The sequence below is a fragment of the Hemicordylus capensis genome, chromosome 4, assembly GCF_027244095.1.
Source record: "Hemicordylus capensis ecotype Gifberg chromosome 4, rHemCap1.1.pri, whole genome shotgun sequence".
Lineage (NCBI taxonomy): Eukaryota > Metazoa > Chordata > Lepidosauria > Squamata > Cordylidae > Hemicordylus > Hemicordylus capensis.
The window spans coordinates 19,260,383-19,283,994 of record NC_069660.1 but is presented as its reverse complement, the minus strand read 5'-3'; the positions used below and the strand labels follow the sequence as shown (position 1 = coordinate 19,283,994).

General features: G+C 43.1%; 1 protein-coding gene across 11 annotated transcripts in view; it reads right to left on the bottom strand.

Annotated features, from left to right (window-relative positions):
- The window catches only part of LOC128322692 (androgen-induced gene 1 protein-like), a 96,542-nt gene that overhangs the window by 29,192 nt on the left and 43,738 nt on the right, over nt 1–23,612 (bottom strand). For 5 of the 11 annotated variants that reach the window (XM_053244446.1, XM_053244447.1, XM_053244448.1 and 2 more), the window contains exons 5-7: nt 18,958–19,059; nt 16,077–16,192; nt 10,825–10,976 (exon numbers count right to left, since the gene is read on the bottom strand). In XM_053244446.1, coding sequence (XP_053100421.1) covers nt 10,825–10,976; nt 16,077–16,192; nt 18,958–19,059 — 370 coding nt within the window. Of the gene's footprint in view, nt 1–4,114; nt 4,238–4,364; nt 4,437–7,764; nt 7,929–10,824; nt 10,977–16,076; nt 16,193–18,957; nt 19,060–23,612 lie in introns of all 11 variants that reach the window. The other 6 variants (XR_008305890.1, XR_008305889.1, XM_053244452.1 and 3 more) reach the window with 4 other exon arrangements.

The following is a 23,612-nucleotide window of genomic DNA, read 5'->3' as shown; positions in this document are numbered from 1 at the left end:
CTAATCCTTAAGAACTCAGAAGTCAACACATGTAGCTCTATTCTCAGCAGATTAGCTCTGCCTAGCCACCTTGTCTATTTAGACAACAGATAACCTTACATGTTTCCACATTTTGGGCAAGAATTCTATCTTCTTGGCCACAAAATATACTGATAGGATACCTTTATTTTACTCTTCTTTCACTGGTAGTGGCTATTGCCAGCTGCTACATAGGGCTACGATGAAGACAGCTTTCTAACAGACAGTTAAAGAACAATCTGTTGGAACAACCTTTGGAACCTTTTCTTTATTATTCATTATCTCAAGAATGAGTCATAGAAGCTATTCTCATGAGCAGCAGAAACAGGGTTAGGGGAGCCCAGCCCAGTTTCTGCTGATCGTGTGCACCAACGGGAGCTGTGCAGCTCCTAGCAGCGGTGCGGCAGCAAGCCCACTTACAGGGCCCGCCGCTTAACCCAGATTTTGGGAACGAGCACACCTCAAAAATGTGTTACTGGATCATGTGTCTGCCGCGGCTGTTTGCAGCCATGGCGGACACACTCGGTGGGGGGAGGGGGGAATCCCAGAAATGCACTGCACACTTGCACAGTGCATTATTGGGGCTCGGGGGGGCGTGCCACGCAGCGGAGCTTCCTTTCACCTGACCCCCAGTGCTGCCAGGCAAGGTGTGGGTGGACGGCAGGAGAGCCACCGTTCGTCTACGCTGCTGATCTGCCCATCCAGAGCTCTGGCTGTGATCATCTGCAGGGAGGTATGCACTTTTGGGCTTCCTCCCTGCAAAAGATGGTAGCTTTCTCATGTGACCGTGAGAAGAGCTTCATAATATCCCTACCAAAACTTGTGAAAACATTCTAAATTCTAACAATGAATGTTCTTGTTCTTCCAATAATCATATTTCTGATAGGCTGGTCTTCATGCAACAGCAAATGTGTGCTTAGAAAGACTAATACCAAGAGCCCGCACTGGCCAGACACTTTTGCACCTGAAGCAAAATGTCAAAAATGCCCACTTCACAGGAATGGGGCTCATTTTTCAAAAACTACAATGTATAGAAAAGGAGGAGAATAGAAGCAGGAAAACAGCACTCCTGCTGAGAGCAGAGACTGCTGTCAGAAGCAAGTACTTCATGATGCTTCATGGTAAGGTTATTACTGGCAACAACAATGCAAAACTATTTAGCAAGACATCAAAACCCTGATGCTAACCCAACACTGCAGGGCATTATAAAAGGGTTAAAGTCAGAATGTTCCAATGTAAATATTTAGGAGTATTGAGATAATTAAGTACATGGCTTTGATTCAAGGAAGACCCAGACATTAACAAGAACATTAAAAATGAGATCCTGATGGTTTTACGAGAATGCTATGCTACACATTTCTCTGAGAAATGTTCCTTGAAACCAAGCATATTCCTCAGGGACATAACTGCAAGTTGCACAGAGCACTTCTTAGGGAGGAGGGATCAGCAAAAATCACTTTCTCCCTGCACACAAGCATTGTGCTTCAGAAGTGGGAGTGTAGCCACTGAACACTTGCTTCTTTTGGCTACATGGACTCAGCAGTCAGGATGGCGGGCAGTGATGAGCATGTATGCATTATCCATAGGATTCACGAAACTGGCATGTCTGTGTGAGCACAGCCTGTCAGTATCCCCCATGTGCCTAAGAAAATGGCATGAGGGCCAGGGTCGTGTGAGAGTGTTTCCAATGTTTTTAAATTATGTCTATTTTAGAAAATAACAGAAACATTATTTAAAGGTATTACACAGGATTGAACATAAACTTTTTAATATGAGTTCTTAATATAAGATCAATGTTTCTGACACACTAAGAAAACCTCTGATGGGATATCTTGCTTAGCTTGTTGCATCTACAAGTAACACAATACTCTGGGCTGTATCATGTCAGAAAAAGGATATTTCTAGCAGTTTTCAGAACTCTGAATATCTTTTTGTGATTTATAGACTACATCTGGATAGGATATTTTTATTTTCAGTGAAAAAACACTATCAGATTTTACCATAAGTAATATAATCTGAAAGCCTGAAAATGCTGCACAGTTAAGCAGTGATAAGAGAACACTGGCCAGGTCTATGCTTTGCCCTTCCATTTCAATTAACAACTTTACTCCTTCAACACTAGTGAGTCTTTAATTAGGTTGTTCCAACTGCTTCCTATATGATGGCCAACATCTTGAAATTGTTGAAAACAATAAATAACAATAGATTCCATGCATACTAAAAACTGGGCATTCTCACAATGGAAAGTATTTGTTTCAGGATTCAAGGGGTACAGTTAAAACCATAGCAAAAAAAAGTACATGAAAACTATAAAGTAAAAATGTGGCTTTGCAAAAAAAAATTGAACATAGGCCTCTCTCCTTATCTCTACCAAAAAAGAAAAGAAAAAGAAAAAAAGATAGAAAAAACCCAAATACTGATGTCTAGAGGATTACCAGATATCTAGCTTGTTGCCAAAGATCTGAGCAGAAAGGAAAAACAAGAGATTTAAAAATCTCACCCTGGCTTAGCTCTGAGGAAAAGATTGCTCAGCCTTTATCAAAAAGAAAAGATGACTGATAAATCATTTTGTTCATTTAGCAGGATATTGTCTCCAGCCTGCCAGAAGCCAGATACTGTAATTATTGAAACAGAGGGAAATTACAGCCTCAACCCTATATAGGTTATTGACTGTCTACCATTGACTCATGCGTTGGAGCATTTAGGAGTGTACTGTGTTTGTTCACAAAGATTTATTATTTATTTGAATTTGTATTCTAATCTCATTCAAAGGCTCAGGGAGAAGAACAGAACAATTTAAACCATTTTAAAATGCAGCACATGTAAATGCCCCAATTCCCCACCTAACCTTGCTCCCAAATGATAGAACCACATTTGTTTTAAACATTTTAAAGAAACACCATCCCATATGATACCATCTTACACTGCTTCCTGAAAATGTTCAGGTTTGGCCTCTCTTCTTGCGGAAGGGTATTCAATAACTGTAAAACAGCCACTCAGAATATCCCTTTATATACTGCTGTTGTTTGAACCTGATGTGTGGATAATAGGGATGTGCACGAACTGGTTTGTGCACTCCCGGGAGGCAGTGCGGGTCCTTTAAGGGGCAGGGAGGGTGACCTTACCTACCCTGCCCTTCCCCCCACCCCACTGGTGTTCTCTCCAAAACAGTTGCTACTGTGTACCTCCTTGCAGTCCCGTTCAGCGTAGTACCAGAAGGGGCCAACGCATGTGCGCATCAGCCAAAAAAGGAGCGCCGAACCAGTTCGTGCATATCCCTAATGGATAGCACTGTCAAACCGTATGTAGGACTCAAGTCATTTAGGGCTTATGCGGTGATTCTCTTATATTTAGCAGAGTGAGAGCAACTGTCCCTATCCAACCCCAGTACAGCATCCTTGCAGTGGCTGTTGCTGATGTCTACCTTATGCTTCCTTTTCGATTGTGAGCCCTTTGGGGACAGAAGACCATCTTATTCAGGAATTATTAATTTTTCTATGTAAATTGCTTTGAGAACTTTGGTTGAAGAGTGGTATATACATTTTTGTAGTAGTAGTAATTGTAGTTGTGGACTTTAAGGACTCTGGAGCACTAAAGTAATCCTAGTGGCCCAAAGAGAACAAAATGGAAGCTCGAACTGACGAATCAATTCGAGCTTGAATCTAGGGTTATTCCATTTGACCTTGAATCTGATCAATGCCCTCAAAGGTGATTTGATTTGAGTTCAAATCACTTGAATCGGCCACGAATGGATACACATATCCCTAGTTTGAAAAGAACACTGTATGATGAACCTTGGTCTGATTCAGCAGTGCAATACTTATGCTTTTAACTTTCATTCTGCATGAAGCTGCCAAGTGTAATGCAGCTTCATGCATGTAATGCACATTCATGAAGATGCATACAGATACATGCACACAATCAATTTATATATTTCCAATTTATGACAGTAGCAATTTTGTTAGAAGCATTATTATTCTGTTTTTATACTTATTGATGGCTTGTTTTTAAACTATGTATTTAATTTAGAGTATTTTTTACCCTAACTACATAGGTATCTGAGGAAAGGCTATTTTCAATCTAATTAAAGACTAACCAGTTATGACTGATGCTTACATCTTGATTAAAGCTGCACTCTGCTCCATAAGTGAGCTTGAACTTTTAATGATCTTATACCTTTTCTAGGTTCCTCTCTATGGGGTCTTCTTCCTATGTCTTGCTGGGGGATAAAAGGAACATAATGAGTTTCAGTATATTTTGCTCTTTGGCATAACACATTAACAATAATAATAATGGAAATAGGGCATGCATGCTTGCAGGGCCCATGCACATGCAGCTCTACGCACATGCAAGGGATCCTGACCAATGGTCTACTGAGCTTCTTGCCCTCAGTGAGTTGTGCCGACACTGCCAACCTGCTAAAGAGGGAGAAGGCTGTCTCAGGCAGATTGTTCACCAGATCCCAATTGTCACCTAGTAGGGTGCACACACACCAGCCACAACCACCACCACTATCTCTCCTGACCCTTCAGATGGCAGAGGGTGACTTTGAATAACTTCCTACAGCTTTCTGAATAACTTCCTGACGCTGTGTCCCCTGCCCTCTGCCTTTTGGAAAGGCATAACAGGATGAGGAGTGGTGGCTGTCACTTCTGCCACCACCAGGTAAGCGGAGATGGCAGACAGGAGACTGGGTGGAGGGGGAAATCAGCATAGGGAAATCAGGGTGAGGAGGGACTGGGAAATCAGGAGGGAGACAGGGCAGGGGTGCGAGGAGATTGGCGACGGGGCGGGGGGGGGGAACTGACATGCTATGAGAACCATGGAGGTGTAGTGGGGGCTCACCACACCAATTCAGGGGCCAGGGATGCTTGGGAGCTGGGCCTGTGTGCTGATGCTGCACTAAGAGTACTGCTGCAATGCAGTACTCAAGATAATGTAAGGCCTTACCACACATCACAATAATTCCTCTCCAATCCCCAGTGCGCAACATACTTAGGCTATGTGTGAGAATAGCCTATGTATGAGAGGCAAAGGAGAAAGCTGCTGGATAACTCTATGTACAGTGTGAGCAGGCCTAATCCTAATGGGAACAGCCAGAATATTACAGAGGCTAAAGGTGTGCTGGCATAGTGGGGAAGGGGCAATTTTCTCCGATCTTCCCTTCCCCCTGAAGTCCACAGTGCATCCTGAAAATATGTCTCTAAGGCTTATGCAACCATCAGGGGCATATTGTGGGAGGCACAGTGAGCTTCAGAGGGAAGGGGAGAGTGGCAAAAATCACCCCTCCTTCATAGCGCTAGTGTAATGTTCATCTGGATATCAGCCACAGTTGCACAGTGGTAACATGCCTGGCTGAGAGCCATGGGAGAGGGAAGGGTGCAACAGAATACCTATGGGGATCCCTTCAGTGCACAGTGGTATTCTAAGAAGTAAAACTCTGCTCATCATGTTTACTACAAGTTAAGTAGAAACTTGCTTCTGATTTAAACATTAAAAAGCAGTTTCTCAAGGAAACAACTTAAGAAAATTGCCCACAGTTTACTCTAAGAGCTGGTTTGATGAAGACTGCAGTAAGGCCAAAAGTAAGCTTATTACTGCTTATCAAGCATTCAGGGACTGCCCTTTGTTTGCTTCCCTCCAGAGCGCCATACTGCAGAAAAAACAATATAAGGAGTTGTTGAAAAACAAAAAGAGAGATGCTGTGAGAGTAGACTGGCAACAATTGATAGCAGCCACAAGATCAAAAACACCCTCACTGTTTTGGCGTATGATTGCCCTATATCCATCTCGTGGTATAGCCCACCCGAATTGTGTGAACCCCACCTTGGTTTGGGAGGAACACTTTTGTAAGTTATATAAAAGAGATGAAGAAATTGGCACAACCCCAATATTGGATGTGGGTCAGCTGCCAGAGTGGCCACCTGTGTCTTGTTCTGAAATAGAAGCTTTGGTAAGACAGTTAAAACCTGGTAAAGCCCCGGGATATGACCATATATCAGCAGAGATTATCAGAAATAATCTGGCAAGGTAGACCTTGGTCCTGGCTTCGTTATTTTCATATATTGATAAGACAGCTCATGTTCCGAAGGATTGGGGTGTGGCAGTAATTATTCCAATTTACAAGAAAGGTGATAGGAAGTTCCTTGAGAATTACAGAACTATCAGTCTGCTCAGTGTGATAAGTAAGCTGTATGCCAGACACTTGTATGAGAGACTGCTAGACTGGTTCGAAATGTACAACATCTTGGCTGAGGAGCAATTTGGCTTGATAAAAATTTTGGAATACGCTGAGATTGCAAAATGTACAGCACTCATAAGGGATGAAAACTTGGAATGTTTCAAAGAAGATTGAGAACCATTCTTACTTTACTTAAAGAACTATTTTTCCAATATGGACCTTTCAGCAGGGTTTGAAATTTAGTAACAACAGCAGGTTAAGTAGGGTAAAATTGAGTTTGCAATGTGGAGTACATATATTTTGAATTATTATAGCAATGGTAGATTTGTATAGCTAATATGAACCATGCAGACTGGTAAGCGGGAAGTCAATATTTACTTAATTAAATGTAATTGGATTGTTAAGATATTGTAAAACTAATAAAAAATTTAAAATGCGAAAGAAAAAAGAAGAAGTTGTTTCCGGACTATGTACAAAGGCAGCAACACATAGAGTGCATTACAGAAGTTCAATCTGGAGGTTACCAACAGATGTACCACTGTTTTGAGGTCACTGATCTCAAGAAACTGACGCAGCTGACGTATCAGCTGAAGCTGATAGAAAGCACCCCTGGCCACCGCCTCAACCTGAAAAACCAGGGAGAGGTGCGGATCCAGAAGTACTCCAAGACTGCAGACCTGTTCCTTTGGGGGAAGTGTAACCCCATCTAGGACAGGTAGGTCAAAATCGTCTCTGGAGTTCTGACCCCGCACAATAAGTACCTCCATCTTACCTGGATTCAGCTTCAGTTTATTCTCCCTCATCCAGCCCATTACTGCCTCCAAGCAGCCTTTCAGGGAAGATATGCCATCTCCTGAAGAAGCTGACATGGAGAAATAGATCTGGGTGTCATCAGCATACTGATAACATCCTGCTCCAAATCCCCTGATGATCTCTCCCAGAGGTTTCATGTAGATGTTGAAAAACAATGGAGAGAGTACGGAGCCTTGAGGGACACCATACTTAAGCTCAGATTTTGAAAAGCAACAATCTCCAATTGACACCATCTGGAATCTGTCCGAGAGGTAGGAGCAAAACCACTGTAAAACAGTGCTTCCCACCCCCAACCCCCTCAGACGTTCCAGAAGGATATATGGTCGATAGTATCGAAAGTCACTGACAGGTCCAAAAGGACCAAGAGAGTCACACTTCCTCTGTCAATTCCCAACTGGAGATCATCCATCAGGCTGATCAAGGCAGTCTCCACCCCACAGCCCGCCTGGAAGCCAGTTTGAAATGGGTCTAGATAATCAGTTTCCTCCAAGACCGCCTGGAGCTGAGAGGCCACCACCCCCTCAATTACCTTGCCCAGCCACGGGAGGTTGGAGACAGGGACTCAACTCTGAGGGATCTAATGTAGGCTTCTTTAAAAGAGGTCTAATGATTGCCTCCTTGAGACAAGGAGGCATCCTGCCTTCCCTCAGAGAAGCATTTATGATTTCCACCAGGCCTCCTACAACAGCCTCCCTGCTAGATAGAACAAGTCATGTTGGACAAGGGTCAAGAGAACAAGTGGTAGGCCTCACCGCTCCAAGCAGCTTGTCCACATCCTCAGGAGTCACAAACTGAAACCGATCCAGTCAAACCACATAAGAGGAGTTGTCGGACACCTCCAATTCAGACATCGAATTAATTGTGGAGTCTCTGTCTAAGTCGGCCCGAATCCGAGAGATTTTATCTGTGAAAAATTCTTTAAACACATCACAGAGGATAACTGATGACTCCAAATTCTAGTTCAGGGGAGGGGGACAGATACTAGTCCCCTCACCACCCTGAGCAGCTCCGCCAGATGCGAATTCGCAGAAGCAATACAGGCAGAAAAGAACCGCTTCTTTGCCACATGTATTGCCTGAACATAGATCTTTAAGTGTGCTCTATGACATAATCTGTCGGATTCAAGTCGAGTCTTTCTCCACTGGCGCTCCAGTCACCTACCTTGCTGCTTCAGCCCCTGCAGATCTTCTGTATACCAAGGGGTCAGTTTTGAAGCAGGTCGGAGGGGTCGCTTAGGAGCAATTGTGTCTACTGCCCTGGTGAGCAAGTTGTTTCAATTCTCAACCAGGGCATCAACAGGATCACCGGCAGAGCCAACATTAAATCCCTCCAAGGCTTCTTGGAATCCTACTGGATCCAATAACCTCTTTGGGAGGACTATTCTAATAGGCCCCTCGCCCCTGCAGAAGTGGGAAGTGGCTGTGAGTCTGACCTTAACCAGATGGTGGTCCATCCATGACAACGGGAAGATCGTAGGAGTCCCCACCCACGCAACACCACCCTGATCAGAGTAAAAGACCAGATCAAGCATGTGACCTGCAATGTGTGTCGGTCCAGAGACCTCTTGGGATAGGCCCATAGTTGTCATGGCCGCGATGAACTCCTGTGCTGCCCCGGACAAATTGGTCCCGAAATGAACACTGAAGTCCCCCAGCACCAAAAGTCTGTGAGACTCCAATGCAAGTTCCACGACCATGTCCGTGAGCTCAGTAAGGGATTCCGTTGAGCAGCGGGGCGATCAGTACACCAACAGAAGTCCCAATCTATCCATGGTCCTCAAACTTAAGTACACACATTCAATATGGTCCGATACCCTAACAGGGACCCTGGTAAGGGAGATGTTATCCTTATAGACCACAGCCACTTCACCTCTCCGCTCACATCCCCTCACCCGCTCCTCTACAGAATATCCTGGAGGAAGAAGCTGGGATCAGACTGGGCCACTAGCCTCTCCCAACCAAGTCTCAGTAGTACACACCAGATCAGCCCCTTCATCCATTATCAAATCATGGACGTGTTCTGATTTATTTTGGATGGACCTGGCATTGCAGTGGAGCAAGGTAAGGTTATGTGGGTTGTTGGCAGTGCTCCCTGAGGTCAAAGAGCTGGCAGGACAGCCAGAAGGGGAGACAGCTATTTAGTTTCTGATTACCCTTCCCCTGGAACGGCCTGCTGACCTGCCAACGTTACTTCTTCTATTTCCCACCACCACCGGAATAGCTGCCCCACATTCAACGAAGGCACTCCCTGCCTCCCAATTTCCAGACAAACCCACACACATTACAACTTCAAAACATCTTAAAACTAATTAAACAGAAGCCCACTATTGAGTGCCTCCTTCTATACAAATAGTTGGACAAAATGTCCCGCCCTCGCCCTCGTTTCCACCCCTTCGGTGGCAACCCTGCCGCCACTGGCAGTCTTCCTGTATAGGCTGGGCAGCCAGCTCAGCAGGTGGGACCAGGAAAAGCTGCCCAGCCACCCTTCCAGCCCCAGTCCTGCAAAGCCTCTCCACAACCAGTCCTGGGGGGAGGCAGATGGCAACCAAGGGGGAAGAAGAGAAGAGGCAGCCAGGCAGGCACCCAAGCCTCTCACCCTGGGGTAGATGTTGTCCTCTTCTCTTTCTCTCCAGCAGGATTTTGCGGGGCTGAGGCCACAGGCAGTCTTCCTTATAAGTTCTGCCTTATAGCTAGCAAAATTCGTTCAGAGCTCATTAAGAACTAAATATTCTATGAGATTTAACACCGCTCTATATTAATTACATAATTTTGCTGTCTTGCTACCTTTATACTCAGTGGCATTCTGTTATTAGTGTTGACTAACTTTTATATATAATTTTATGTTCATAGTTTTAACTTCTTCTACTTATTACACTAAGTAGCTTCTTCTACTTATTACACTAAGTAATTTTATAGACAGGCGCAGAGCCAGCCGAGGCAGCCTGCGTCCAGCCCCGCTCAGCGGTCCCCTCCAGTACGCCTGTGCGCGTGACGTCATGCACATGGGGGCATGGCTCGGGAGGAGCCAAGAGCGAACTCCCAGCTCCCACACCCGGGCCACCGAGAGCCTCCTCCCTCCCACACCCAGGCCACCGAGAGCCCAGGCGAACTCTTCGCCAATTATTTCAGGCAGCTCCGACTGCCTGATAGAATGTTTTCCCCTTCCTCTCCCTCTATGGAGGGAGAGAAAGGGGAAAACGTCTTATGAGGCAGCCGACGCTGCCTGAAATGACAAGGGGAGAGTTCGTTCAGGCTCTCGGCAGCCCAGGACACGCCCCCTTGCATGTGACAAGGGGGTGTGGCCTGGGATGCTGAGAGCCCAAACGAGCTCTCCCCTCACCATTTCAGGCAGCGCTGGCTGCCTGATGGGACGTTTCCCCCTTTCTCTCCCTCCAGAGAGGAAGAAGGGAAAAACGTTCTATTGGGCAGCGATGCTGCCTGAAATAATTGGTGAAGAGTTCACCTGGGCTCTCGGCAGCCCAGGTGTGGGAGGGGGGAGTTTGCTTTGGGCTCCAATGGAGCCAGAGCCACGGGGCTCGGTGGCCTTTTCCTATTGGTGGCCTGGGTTCTTTGAACCCGTTGGTCCAATGGTGGCTCTGCCCCTGTTTATAGAGCCTTTAAAAAATTATCCTGTAGGAGTATATTGTTCGAACCATTTTTGTCTATTCTACTGTTGTGCTGGTCAAAAACCAAAATAAAGTCTATGACGATGACTTAGAAGATTTCTCTGTTCAAACATACACTGAATGTTGATATTTTCTAGCCTTATGCAGCTATGGCACTGAAAATACAAATACTGTTTGCTTTACTTACCCCACAAGCTTTTTGTTAGTTGCTCCCCAAGTAAGTAGAAGATCACTAACATAGAGTAGGCAATTGAGATAAAGACTGCCTTTCCATGTAAACTAAGAACTCCTAAAACTGGATATGCCCATATGTCAGCAGCATAGTGTACCCACATTATCCTAAACAAAGAAAAATGAACATGCCATAAATTATGGTTGTGTTTGTTTTTGAAGTCACTTCGACGTACCATTTAATGTTTGTTGATAGCTAGATACATAAAGCAATCAATGATAAATAAATATGCACGCCATTAAAAATACAGGCCAACATTCTGTGCCGTCTAACCTCAGCATTAGGAAGTCGCTGAGGCTGCTGTGCAACTTGAAAGGAAGCCCTGGGCTGAGAATATCCTTAAACCAGTATGCAGGCACTTGCTTTGCACTACTCCCACAGGGGAGCAGTACAAAGCAAATGATGGCACGCTGATAAGAAGATTTTCAACAGCCCTGGGGTTGCCTTTCAAGTTGTAAAGCAGCCTTGGTGGCTCCCTAGGTTAGGTGAGGTTAGACTGCACAGAATGTTGGCCACTGAGTGCAATCCAGACAAAGTTAGGCACATAAAAGGCCCCTGCTAACTTGGCAAAGAGGCACTTTTTAACGTGGTGATTCTCTTTATTTAGCAAGGGGGAAGTAACTGGCCATGTCCACCCCCAGCACAGTACCTCCAGTGACTGTTGCTGGTGCCTATCTTATGTTTCTTTTAGATTGTGAGCCCTTTGGGGACAGGGATCCATCTTATTTACTTATTATTTCTCTGTGTAAACTGCCTGGAGCCAATTTTGGAAGGGCAGTATAGAAACTGAATAAATTATTATTAATAATAATAATAGGATGTGCCTAACTCTTCTATTTAAATGAATACAACATAAAGGTGCTAAATCATATAATGTATATGATTTGTAATTTATAAATAATTTATAATTTCCTAAGCAACTAATTTATATTTAGGTTTTTTTCTGCTGTAAAAATTCTTCCACAGAAATACCAGAAAGGTGTTTTGAAGGTATTCACTATTTACAAAAACTTTGCAGGATTTAAAGGAAAGATGATAAAACATGTGAAAGATATAAGTGGCTGTTCTTTTAAATTTTGAATATTAATATTAGATTCTTTGAGTTTAATTATTTTTTCAGATGTTACCATAAAGGAGGTTCTTAATAGGCCTGTGTGCATTCAGAAAATTGGATTCGGATTTGACCCAATCTGAATTTGACAATTTTGGATTCGGATTCTATGGGCTCTGGCAATATCGGATTGGATTCGGAATCCAAATCATAATTCTGATATAAATTTGGATTTCCCCCAGAGGCAAATCGAGGAAAAAGGTCACCTAAACCCACTTGATTCTAGAGCCCTGAAATCTGCCACACATGTGGGGATGGAGGTCAGAGCCCCCTTTAATGAATTTGAAAAGAATTGATCAATTCCCTGATTTTTTGTGAATTTTTGGTTTAAAATGGCTAAAAATTGTGAAATCTGTCTTATTTCAACCCAGAACTTTACAAAAAGTTCTGAAACTGAAGATCCTTCTTAGACTATCATTCCACCAGCATGTGGAGGAATTTGCCCTTTTGTCACAAGCTTGCCTGACAGCCGACACCTGGCCAGAGATTTATGCCACAGGAGCCAGCAGCTCTGGTTTCAGGCTTCTTTCATGGAAAGCACAGGTCACAGGAATCAGAAGAGAGAAGCCTGGAACTCAAGGTTGCAGAAGCTCCAACAATGGTACAAGCCCAGCCAATGTGTTGTTTCCAGCAGTTGTTCACTGCCCATGCCACCTGATTTATAGTCCTCGGCCTTAATTAACGCTCCACCCCTGCTGGCTGCGAGAGATTCAGCATCTCTCTTGCTGCCTCCTGAGGAGACACGGGCTTCTTTGCAGTTCCTTCACTTGCTGTTGCCATCTTTCTTGTCTGTGTTCTTGAGGAGTCAAGGGCTGCTGCTCACCCTCTGGCTCGGGGTCTGACCCTTCTCCCCCAGGGTCCCCTGAACCTGACGGACCTTCCTGTGCCAAACATTCGCCCTGGCCCATCTCAGCTATCTCCTGACTCCCGAGATCAGACTGCTCTTCTTCAGGTGTCTCCCCACCTACTAGAGGGCTGCCTGCCTCCCACTCCTCTTCACTGTCCTTGAGCGAGGGCATGACACCTTTACCTTCATAAAAAGGGGTAACAGCATGCTCCTTTTGCCCCCCCCCGCCTTTATATTTCTGGAATAGATATGCATACAGTTATGAAATCTGGCACACATGAAGTCCACATTGGCAGGACTCTGTGTTATTTTGTTCAAAGCTATGGGTCACCCCTATGATATTTGTTGAACTTTTTTGGGGGGATTAAAAATGGCTAAGAATTGTGAAATCTGGCATGTTTCAAGCTTGAACTCTACAAAGAGTTCTGGATCTGAAGCTCCTCCATGGACCATATTCCATCCCCATATGGAGGAGAAAGGAAATTCCTTTCATTTTATATTAGTTTTTTTCTTCCCCATTGCAGAAGCAGACAAACCTTTTAAAAGGGACAAAAAGGACTTCACACCTTTTAATCCCTTAATGGCTAGAAGGGAATATGAAAAATTCTTTCTAACTGAACAGAAACAGAAACAGTCAAAGTACCTTCACTTTTACTGACTGTGTGCTTCTGCAATGGGGAAGACAAAAATTAATATAAAATCAAAGGAATGTCCTTTTTCCTCCACATGGGGTGAAATGATGGCTCAAGGAGGAGCTTCAGATCCAGAACCTTTTGTAAAGTTCTGGCATTAAAGAAAGCAGTTTTAGCCCCTTTTCTATTTTTATACCCCCCCCCAAAATTTCCCCAAATCAGAGGAGTGACCAGTAGCCTTGAGGGGAAAAAATAACAGAGTCCTGCCAAAGTAGACTTCATGGGTGCCAGATTTCATAACAGTATGCCCATCCATTCAGGAAATATGGGGGGGGGGGAAGGGGCATGCTGTTACCCCTTTTCATGACTCATGAAGGCAAATTTCACCCTCTTCACATGGGGGTGAAATGACTGTCCAAGGACGGGCTTCAGATCCAGAATCTTTTGTAAAGTTTTGGCTTGAAACAAGACAGATTTCACCATTTTAATCTTTTTTAAAAACAAAAACTTCAAAAAACCCCACAGAAATTCAGGGAACTGATTCTTCAAATTCACTACAGGGGGTCCTGTCCACTGTTCCCTCTAAAGTGTGTGCATGTGCGCGTGCTCACAAGTTTTTGGATGTCTGCTCAGTTCAATTTAGATACTGCTCATGTTCAATCAAGAAGGACCCGTTTTGAATGCAGGTGTGCACACACTGCCTTGATACTGCCATCCAGAACAAAACTCATTCCACAGAGAGATGAAAAAAATTAGAGGGACCACTGGTCCTGTCCTCCTTCCCCACATGTGTGGCAGGTTTCAAATCTCGGGGACCAACTGGTGAATCTTTATGATTTTTTTCCAATTTCCTTGTCACCTCTATGGGGAAAAATGGCACTATTTTGCAAATTCTGAAATTTCAAAGTATTTCAGAAATTAATTTCAATATTTCAGAATTAATTTTGAGTTTATCGATACAATTCTCAAAATAAATAAATATTTATATTTTACAGATTTTTACCTATTTTGAGCCATTTTAGAGAAAATCTGAATTTTTGAATCCGAATTTGCACATGCCTAGTTCTTAAAGGTTCAGTGTAGATGTAATTCTCCCAGTGCTAAACATGGTTATTTTAAAATAAGGCTTTGCTACTTCTGCTTTGAGCTAGCTTTGGTAGTTTTAACATTGGTGTAGATATAAAGTTGCACTACTTATCCTCAAAATGGGAAGAGGCACGAGATTCATGTGTGAGAGAGGAAAGGAGGAAGGAGCCTATGGGATGTTCCCCATTATTTCTTGTACTTTGAAAAAAGGGGGCTCCTCTTTGTTTCCTATTGCAGATGTCAAAGCAACCAGCTTGTGATCAGATGCTGAAGTTCTTTAGAAATAACTGAAGATAATTCATTTAGCCAAGTCCCTTAAAAAAAAAAAATCCTTAGTTGCAGTAAGAGATCTTTAACCCTTTGCTCAAATAGTCCTGATCTGGACTGGCCCCGGCATAAGGGGGGGGGGCAAATAGGAGTCATTTGTGTGTGGGTAATCTGGATTGGGACTAAGTGGGGCGGGGTGAGAGGGATGATGCATGCACCCTTGTCCCACCCTGGTCCCAGCTTAGATTGTTTCCATGGCATGTGCTATTTATGTTTTTAAAAAAACCAAGCACACAGACCGCAACCAGCAGTAGGTGAATCTTCTAGTTTGGCCTTAAATATGTGGGAATGACTGAGCCATGAATTTAGTATTGCATCCGTTGTCAATATGAGGAACTGAAAAAAATCCCATAGCTATACACTACTCACAAATGCTTTATTAGTCAAGAATATTAATGCAACCGGAGAGCAGAAGCTTAAAAGCAAAGTTGGCTGTAAATAATTCTAGCAAAATTCATTCTTAGTGGGGTACCATTTTGGGATACCATGAAACTAGATGGAAGGATATGAACTAAGGTTGTGCTAACTGAGTAAAGAGACACCTTTTAAAGTGGTGATTCTCTTATATTTAGCAGGGGGAGAGCAACTGGCCCTATACAGCCCTAACATAGCATCTCTCCAGTGGCTGTTGCTGGTATCTGCCTTATGTTTCTTTTAGATTGTGAGCCTTTGGTGACTGGGGACCATTTTATTTATGTAGTTTGCTTTGTGAACTTTGGTTGAAGAGTATGAATATAAATATTCATAGTAATAGTAGTAGATGGGATGTTTATAGTAATTAAAAGGTATATTATACAGATAATATCTGTTTCTTATGTTTCTTTTTAGACTGTGAGCCCTTTGGGGACAGGGATCCATCTTATTTGTTGTTTATCTGTGTAAACTGCCCTGAGCCATTTTTGGAAGGGCGGTATAGAAATCCAATCAATCAATCAATCAATCAATCAATAAAACATATCATTGCAATAACAATTACTTGCAATCTTTTATGGCCACTTTAAAAACCTAGATGAATTATAGCAAATTAGTTTAAACAAGTTATTGCAAAAGTACTTCCACGTGCTACCATATATGAAGATGCTTCACTTAGTTTCTTTTTAAAGTGCTTTCAGTTAATATACAAGGGAGCAATCACATCTGAGCAAAATGGATACAAAACATTTAACATTTCTAAAGTGTTTCTGGCAAAAGACTGAATACCTACCATGAGACGTATATAATTGCAAAGAAGGTAAGTCCTAAAATTCCGTCTCTCCTTTGAGGATACTTATGTGCACATATAAACAACTCTATGAAAAGTAGTGGCAGGATGGTAGTGTGCTAAAAATCAAAACCATACAGAAGTGTTACATACATACACACTATTTAATGCATGGCTATATAAGGTCAGTTCATTCTCTTGATGCTGAAAGCAATACATAGCACTGAGTTTTAATCTGATAAATGTACTTTGCATCACTCAAGATGAACATATGGTGAATGAAAACAAAAGTTACTTTAATTTATTGCTTATTCTGCTGGTTTCAGTAGTTGTATGATGTTACACTTTTCCTACTTCTGTTATATATTTTTTTGAAGAAAACTATTTATACAGTCTACCTGAAAAGCAAATGTCCTTTGTGAATTTGCTTATTTTCCCTATTGTTTAAGATACTGTATCAGTGAAAATGTGTGTATTATGTGTGTATATAAAAGTGTATTTTACAAAGACACCTCCTACATGAATGGGAAATGTCATATGAACTATAAAGGAGCCAAACATCGCAAAATCTGTAGGGGAAAACTGAAACCACACATTTTCACCCAGTCTAGCTCTGATGGTAAAAACTCCTTATATGGACATAAATATTGCATCATGGCAATGTGCAGGGTAGCAGTTGGTATACAGGATTCTTGTTTCCTGGGGTTTTAAAAATAAAAGGGCTGTTGGAAGTCTGATCAACATGATGCAATATAATTTGCTACATCATTTATTGTGGAAAATTTTATTGAATTATATTCAAGACAAGACAACAATAATGAAAACTTACATTTGCAGCAAATTGTTGCTTTGGGGGAGATTTTCAGCAACAAAATGACACAAAAGGAACATCTTGACAACTCTCACCCCCTGCACTGCATAGTACATTACTGGCCAGTCCTGGGGCCTCTTGAAGATAATTTTAAAGATAAAAAGGTAACTTCTAGTCCACTTCTACATTACATCTGTTTTCTAATGACAGTTTTAATATTATGTGTAGTTTGGCCCTTGATCGCCACTCAAAGGAATCCCCAGGCTGGGAGGAGGTGGTGAGAGATGAAATGCATCTCTGTGTACAGAGTGCACATTACAGTCTAAGTTGCTCCACAATATACAGGTGAAACTCGGAAAATTAGAATATTGTGCAAAAGTCCATTAATTTCAGTAATGCAAATTAAAAGGTGAAACTGATATATGAGACAGACGCATTACATGCAAAGCGAGATAAGTCAAGCCTTAATTTGTTATAATTGTGATGATCATGGTGTACAGCTCATGAAAACCCCAAATCCACAATCTCAGAAAATTAGAATATTACATGAAACCAAGAAGACAAGGATTGAAGAATAGAACAATATCGGACCTCTGAAAAGTATAAGCATGCATATGTATTCAGTACTTGGTTTGGGCCCCTTTTGCAGCAATTACTGCCCCAATGCGGCATGGCATGGATGCTATCAGCCTGTGGCACTGATGAGGTGTTATGGAAGACCAGGATGCTTCATTAGCGGCCTTCAGCTCTTCTGCATTGTTTGGTCTCATGTCTCTCATCCTTCTCTTGGCAATGCCCCATAGATTCTCTATGGGGTCAGGTCAGGCGGGTTTGCTGGCCAATCAAGCACAGTACACTGTATACTTTTCAGAGGTCCGATATTGTTCTATTCTTCAATCCTTGTCTTCTTGGTTCCATGTAATATTCTAATTTTCTGAGATTGTGGATTTGGGGTTTTCATGAACTGTACGCCATGATCATCACAATTATAACAAATTAAGGCTTGACTTATCTCGCTTTGCATGTAATGCGTCTGTCTCATATATCAGTTTCACCTTTTAATTTGCATTACTGAAATTAATGGACTTTTGCACAATATTCTAATTTTCCGAGTTTCACCTGTATAGGCCTTCCCTCTACACATAAGCTGCCAGTCATAATGATGGGCATCTTGTGAGTACACAAATAAAGGTAAAGGCTGCCTGAAACACCTTTTGCCTTTCTCTATTGCAAGTATAATTCTGACCTTCACATTATTCCCCAGGATTCCTTCACTGATCGGTTGGTTTCCAGTGAATAAGACACAGGAGCCTCGTCACTGCTTATCTACTAACACTATGGCTGCCATATGGACAAGGGGACTGGTCTCCTGTACCTTTAATATATGCACAGAAGAGGGAATTTCAGCAGGTGCAACTTTGATTTCCCCTGCTTGACAAGCTGCACCTGCTGAAATTCCCTCTTCTATGCATATATTAAAAGGTACAGGAGACCACTTCTCTTGTCCAGATAGCAGCCTAACCAAAGTATCTTATGTCATTAAAAACCTGTTTTTCTAACTTGTTTCCTATTCCAAATGCAGTTGTGATCATCACATGATAGATAAGCAGTGGCAGCCGTTATGCTGGGTGGTGCTGGTGGTGGAAACTGAGCTGCATTTGAAAAAGAAATTTATGTAGTACACCGCTCTGGGCTCCTTGGAGGAAGAGTGGGATATAAATGTAATAATAATAATTTGCACTCGTTTCACCCAGTCCTGGCTGCCTCTGTATCTCGCCTTGGCTTTGCCCTGTTGCAACATTAATCCCAAGTCCTGGGAGGATACCAGCCCATGCACCTGGGGTTAATGCCTCAGTGGAACAAGGTGAAAGACAGGGAAGCAGCCAGGACTGGACAAGTGTGAACAAGCTGCACCTGGGGCTCATTTTCCACCCTCCCAGCCCCACCCATACCAACTGCCACTGTAGATAAGAGACATATTGACTAAACTTCCACAAAAGCTATTTTTATAATCAAATAAATAATGAATTGCAAATATCACAAGCAAGACTTTGTTAAACAGTGCACACGTACCATGGAATGATTAAGCCAAGATGGATTAATATCATCCAGCTCCTTAGGATACACTAGTTCTCTGTCATATGCATAAATGCCCCAGAATGCCACAACTACAAACTGAGGTTAAAACATTTCATAATTAACAACAGGAATATAACACAAATAATTATTAAAGACCTCTAATGTTTTTCAACAGATCAAATTATGTTAATCTTTTTCCTTCTTTCTTATGAACAACCCATTTAAGGGAATGTAGAATATTGGGCCTGTTTGGATGATACTTTGTCCACCAGCCCAACCACACACCATAAGGATGTGTTTGTATGTGTTCTATCTCCTTTCTGGTGCACCTTTCTCTAATCACCTGGGGAGGGGCAGTTAATCCAAGATGCTCTTCTACATGTGCTGCAAATACTAATATTTGTAACACATGTAGAGGAGTGGTTTGGATAAACTGCTCTATCCACATAATTAAGGAAATACATAGAGCACCATGATAAACACTCACATATTTATCATGTGTGGTCAGGTCACTGGACAAAGTAATGTCCAACTAGCCCATTGTTTTATTTCATACTATGAAACTAAAAATACCTGGTAACTTTGCAAAATTATCTGTACTTGAAACCGATTCTATTTCATATTCAATCTGTCACTTTGAACAGATTAAGAGAGTTTTCCTAAGTGTTGTCAAGAATGCCTCCTAACCTCTCTCCAGCACCACATGTGCCTACTTATAATATGGTGCATCCTATGCTAGACTTCATCTGTACACAAAGGCTGACATTCAGACTAATGCTGCACACTTGGCTTACACAGAAGGGGAAGTTTTTGTCAATCTTCCTTTCCCCCGAAGCCCACTATGTCTTCTGAAAATATGTCCCCAAGCATTGCAGGACACTTAGGGACATATTTTCAAGAGGCATATTGGGCTGCAGCGAGAAGATGGGCAAAAGTTGTCCTCTCCTATAGCATTTCTGGATATCAGCCAAAATAAAAGATGCATTTGCACAGTCTTGTAATTAAGTTTAAAATATTTACCCACCTGCAGAATTGTTTATTTGCCTATCCTCGCTACTAGTGGATTTGACAGTGTTTATTTCTTAATATTTTTTTCACCACAACTTTGTGGGCAACTGTGGCTTCAGTAATGCCTGAAGTGCTGATAATGCTCCTGGCCTCCAGCTCCTGCTAGTTGCCATTTTTAGCTTACTTTTAGTAGGCTTATGAGATCACCTGGCATTCCATGTGTGTCCGTCCGTCCGTCTGTCTGTGTGTGACCCATCAGCTCCACAATGCTAGGACCAATATGAACCAAATTGGGTACAGTTGTAGGTACACATAGGGACATCTCAATGGTGTAGTTTGTGATGATATCATCTCCCCCTCTCATTCAAGATGGCAGACATGTAAACTTTTGAGGCACAAGTGGGCTAACTTGTGAACCACCTAACTGATTTGAACCAAATTTGCAACAGCTGTAGGGACATATAGGGATGCCTCAATGGCATAGTTTGTAATGATGTCATCTACCCCGATCCAAGATGGCAGACACATGAACATTTGAGGAGCAAATGGGCTAACTTGTGAACTGCTTATATGATTTGGACCAAATTTAGTCCAGTTTTAGGGATAGTGAAAGCAAAGTACGCAGATTAGTTCTTCCTAGAACAACTTGTTTCCTTCTGAAATGCACCAGGAATCTAATTTCCTTGTGCAATCTAGAGGAAAAAGTGGTGATAGGCAGGGGCCAGCCACCAGGAACATTATCAGCACTACAGATGTGGCTGAAGCCAGCAATGTCCATACAGGCATGATGGAAAAAGTAAGAAAAGAAAAAAGAAAAGAAAAAGAAATAAACTCTGTCAATGCCACTCATCCTGACATAAATTCCAGATCACCAATTCTGACCTGGTGAGTGCTTCAAGGCAAAAGTTCATTAGCATCACATGAAACACCTGAGCTTTTCTCCGGAGGGCATGATTTCTCCTGGTCCAAAAGATGGTGATAACATGAAGTGCTGCAATATGAACATTCAAAAGGAGAGCATCTGTCCTTACGAGAATCATACATTTTAAAATGAGATTTCTGTGTCTTCTCCTAAAACAGTTCATTGGTATGATGACAGAACCGTCAATAGCCTTATCTGTAATTATGCCAGTGCAGTTGGAGTGGTAGCAACAGAATAGTGAAAAAACACCTTGTGCTTTGGAGGTATTTGAAATACCTTGACATGGCACAGCATAATTACTATTCTCAAACTACACTGGTGTGCATAAGAACTCTGGGATTAAGAAAAGCAGATTGTTAAGATCCACTCTTCCCCCTACTTGAATATGGAAATTTATCAGGGTGAATTTACCAATCCTCCTTTCTCCTGCATCACAAGATTATTATTTGGAGGTAAAGGGACTACTAAAATGTGGGAAATGGCAAATGTACAAAACATCCAGGGTTTATAAGGACTGAATTCAATGGAATTTACTTACTCCAAAATATGAATAGAACTACACACTCTCTCTCATCATGCAGACCCGAGTTCAAATCCCCATTCAGCCATGATACTAGCTGGGTGACTCTAGGCCAGTCACTTCTCTCTCAGTCTAACCTACTTCACTGGGTTGTTGTGAAAGAGAAACTTAAGTATGTAGTACACCGCTCTGGGCTCCTTGGAGAAAGAGCGGGATATAAATGTAAAATAAAATAATAATAATAATAATAATATTTTTTCAGGAGTAAGTCCCACTGGGTTCAACTGAGCTTACTTTTTACTACTATGTAGGCAGGGCCATCCCTAGTGGGGTGCGGGGCTGGGGGAGAATCATACTGATTGATGACATACTGTGTAACTAGTGCGATTAGGTGAGTGAGGTTTTTGGACATGTCCAACCAGCTTGGACATATAGTGCATTCGTAAGGGGAAAAAATAAAAATAAAAGCACAACACATGCTTCACTGTTCTCACTCAGACCTTCTGGACTGCAAACCAACTTGAGCATAGTGCATTTATAAATATCTTATATACTGTCTGTTTTTTCCAGAAGTTTTTGTAATCTTCTGCCATGAATCAAGCCACTTATAGAACTTTGATGGTTTAAAAAAATATTATTATGAACTAAAAATTTGTCCAATCCACTTTAAATATACATAGCCCTCCCACCCTGGCCTACATCTGTGCTCAGTACCAAAGCCCTATACCAAGTCATTCCAGGTGATCTAAAGGCTAAGGCAGAAAATGGGGTGTTTTACCTTTTTAATGAAGGCAAATGGCAGATTCCGCCATATGGGGGTGGAATGATGGTCTGGGCAGGGGTCTTTAGTAATTTTCTGCCATGAAACAAGCCACTTATAGGACTTTTTGATGTTTCTTTTTAATTTAAAAAATATTAAAAACCAACAAATTTAAATGGATTGGGCAAATTAAATATTCAGAGCCTTCCCAATCTGCCCTACATCTGTGCCTGACATCAAAGCCTCATGGCAAGCTGTTCCCTAAATATTCAAGTGGGGGGGATAACCACACAAAGAAAATCAAATTATACCTCCATTAGTAAGTCTGAGGACAGTCAGCAGGCACAGGCAGGGTAGAGGGTCTGCACAGTGCTGCAGTGGGCATGGGTAACCACTAGCACTAGCCACTCTGCCTCGTTTTTTCCTTCCCTGCTGGTTGCAGCAGGCCGCCTGTCTATAAGCTGGCACTAGAGAGCTTCAGGTTTCAGGGAGGCTCGCAGCTAGAGGCCTCTCTGGAAGCCCTGCCCACCTGCTGAACAGCTGAGAGGCAGCAGTGGAGAGTACTGGTGGAGCGGGACCGCCGGCGGCCTGTGTGCGGCTGCCGCCACGGCCCCACAGACCCCGCGTCTGACATCAGATGCTGGGGCTAGCCACGCCCCCACATCTGACTTCAGACTTGGGGGCGTGGTCTGGCTGAACGGAGCCTTGAGGCTCTGTACGGCCGACTCATTTGCACTTTAACTGCCAAAGGGGCTGGGTGGCCCCTTCAGCAGTTAAACGAAGGCTGGTGCTGCGTTCGCTTCCTGCAGGGAAGAGCTGCTCCTGGGCTGCGTTGCGAAGGCAGTGCCAGTCTTTTAACTCCTGAAGGAGCCGCGCGACCTCTTCAGGAGCAGCGTGCAGCCAGGAGCGACTCTTCCCTGCCTTTGCAGGGAAGAGCTGCTCCTGGCTGGCGCTGCAAACGCAGCGCCAGCCTTAGTTTAGCTCCCGAAGGAGTTGCGCGGCCCCTGCTTGGGAGCTAAACTACCGCCACCGTGTCTGACGTCAGACACAGGGGGCGTGTCAGGGCCGCTCTCGCAGCCCCTGACTGGTCAGCGGCCCGGGTTCTTTGAACCCGTTGGCCCAATAGTGGCTCCGACCTTGGTGGAGAGCAAAGGAGCTGTAGGAACTTTGAGAAGGGAACCTTTCAATAGTAGGCAAGCCTGTGCCTTGTTGAAAAAAGGTTGGCTCCCGGATGGGCTACAGGCGGTGTGTGGAGAGATAAATAGCTAGGATTGAGACTTGGACAGCAGAGCAGGCTGCAGTGTGCCCAGAGCGGGGCCTGTGCCAACGTGGGACTTGGGGTAATTGCACCAGTCGCCCTGCCCTAAGGATGGCCCTGTATGTAGGCTTAGACTATGAGCTCTTGGAGGCAGAGACTGACATTCTGAGCAGTTTGTATG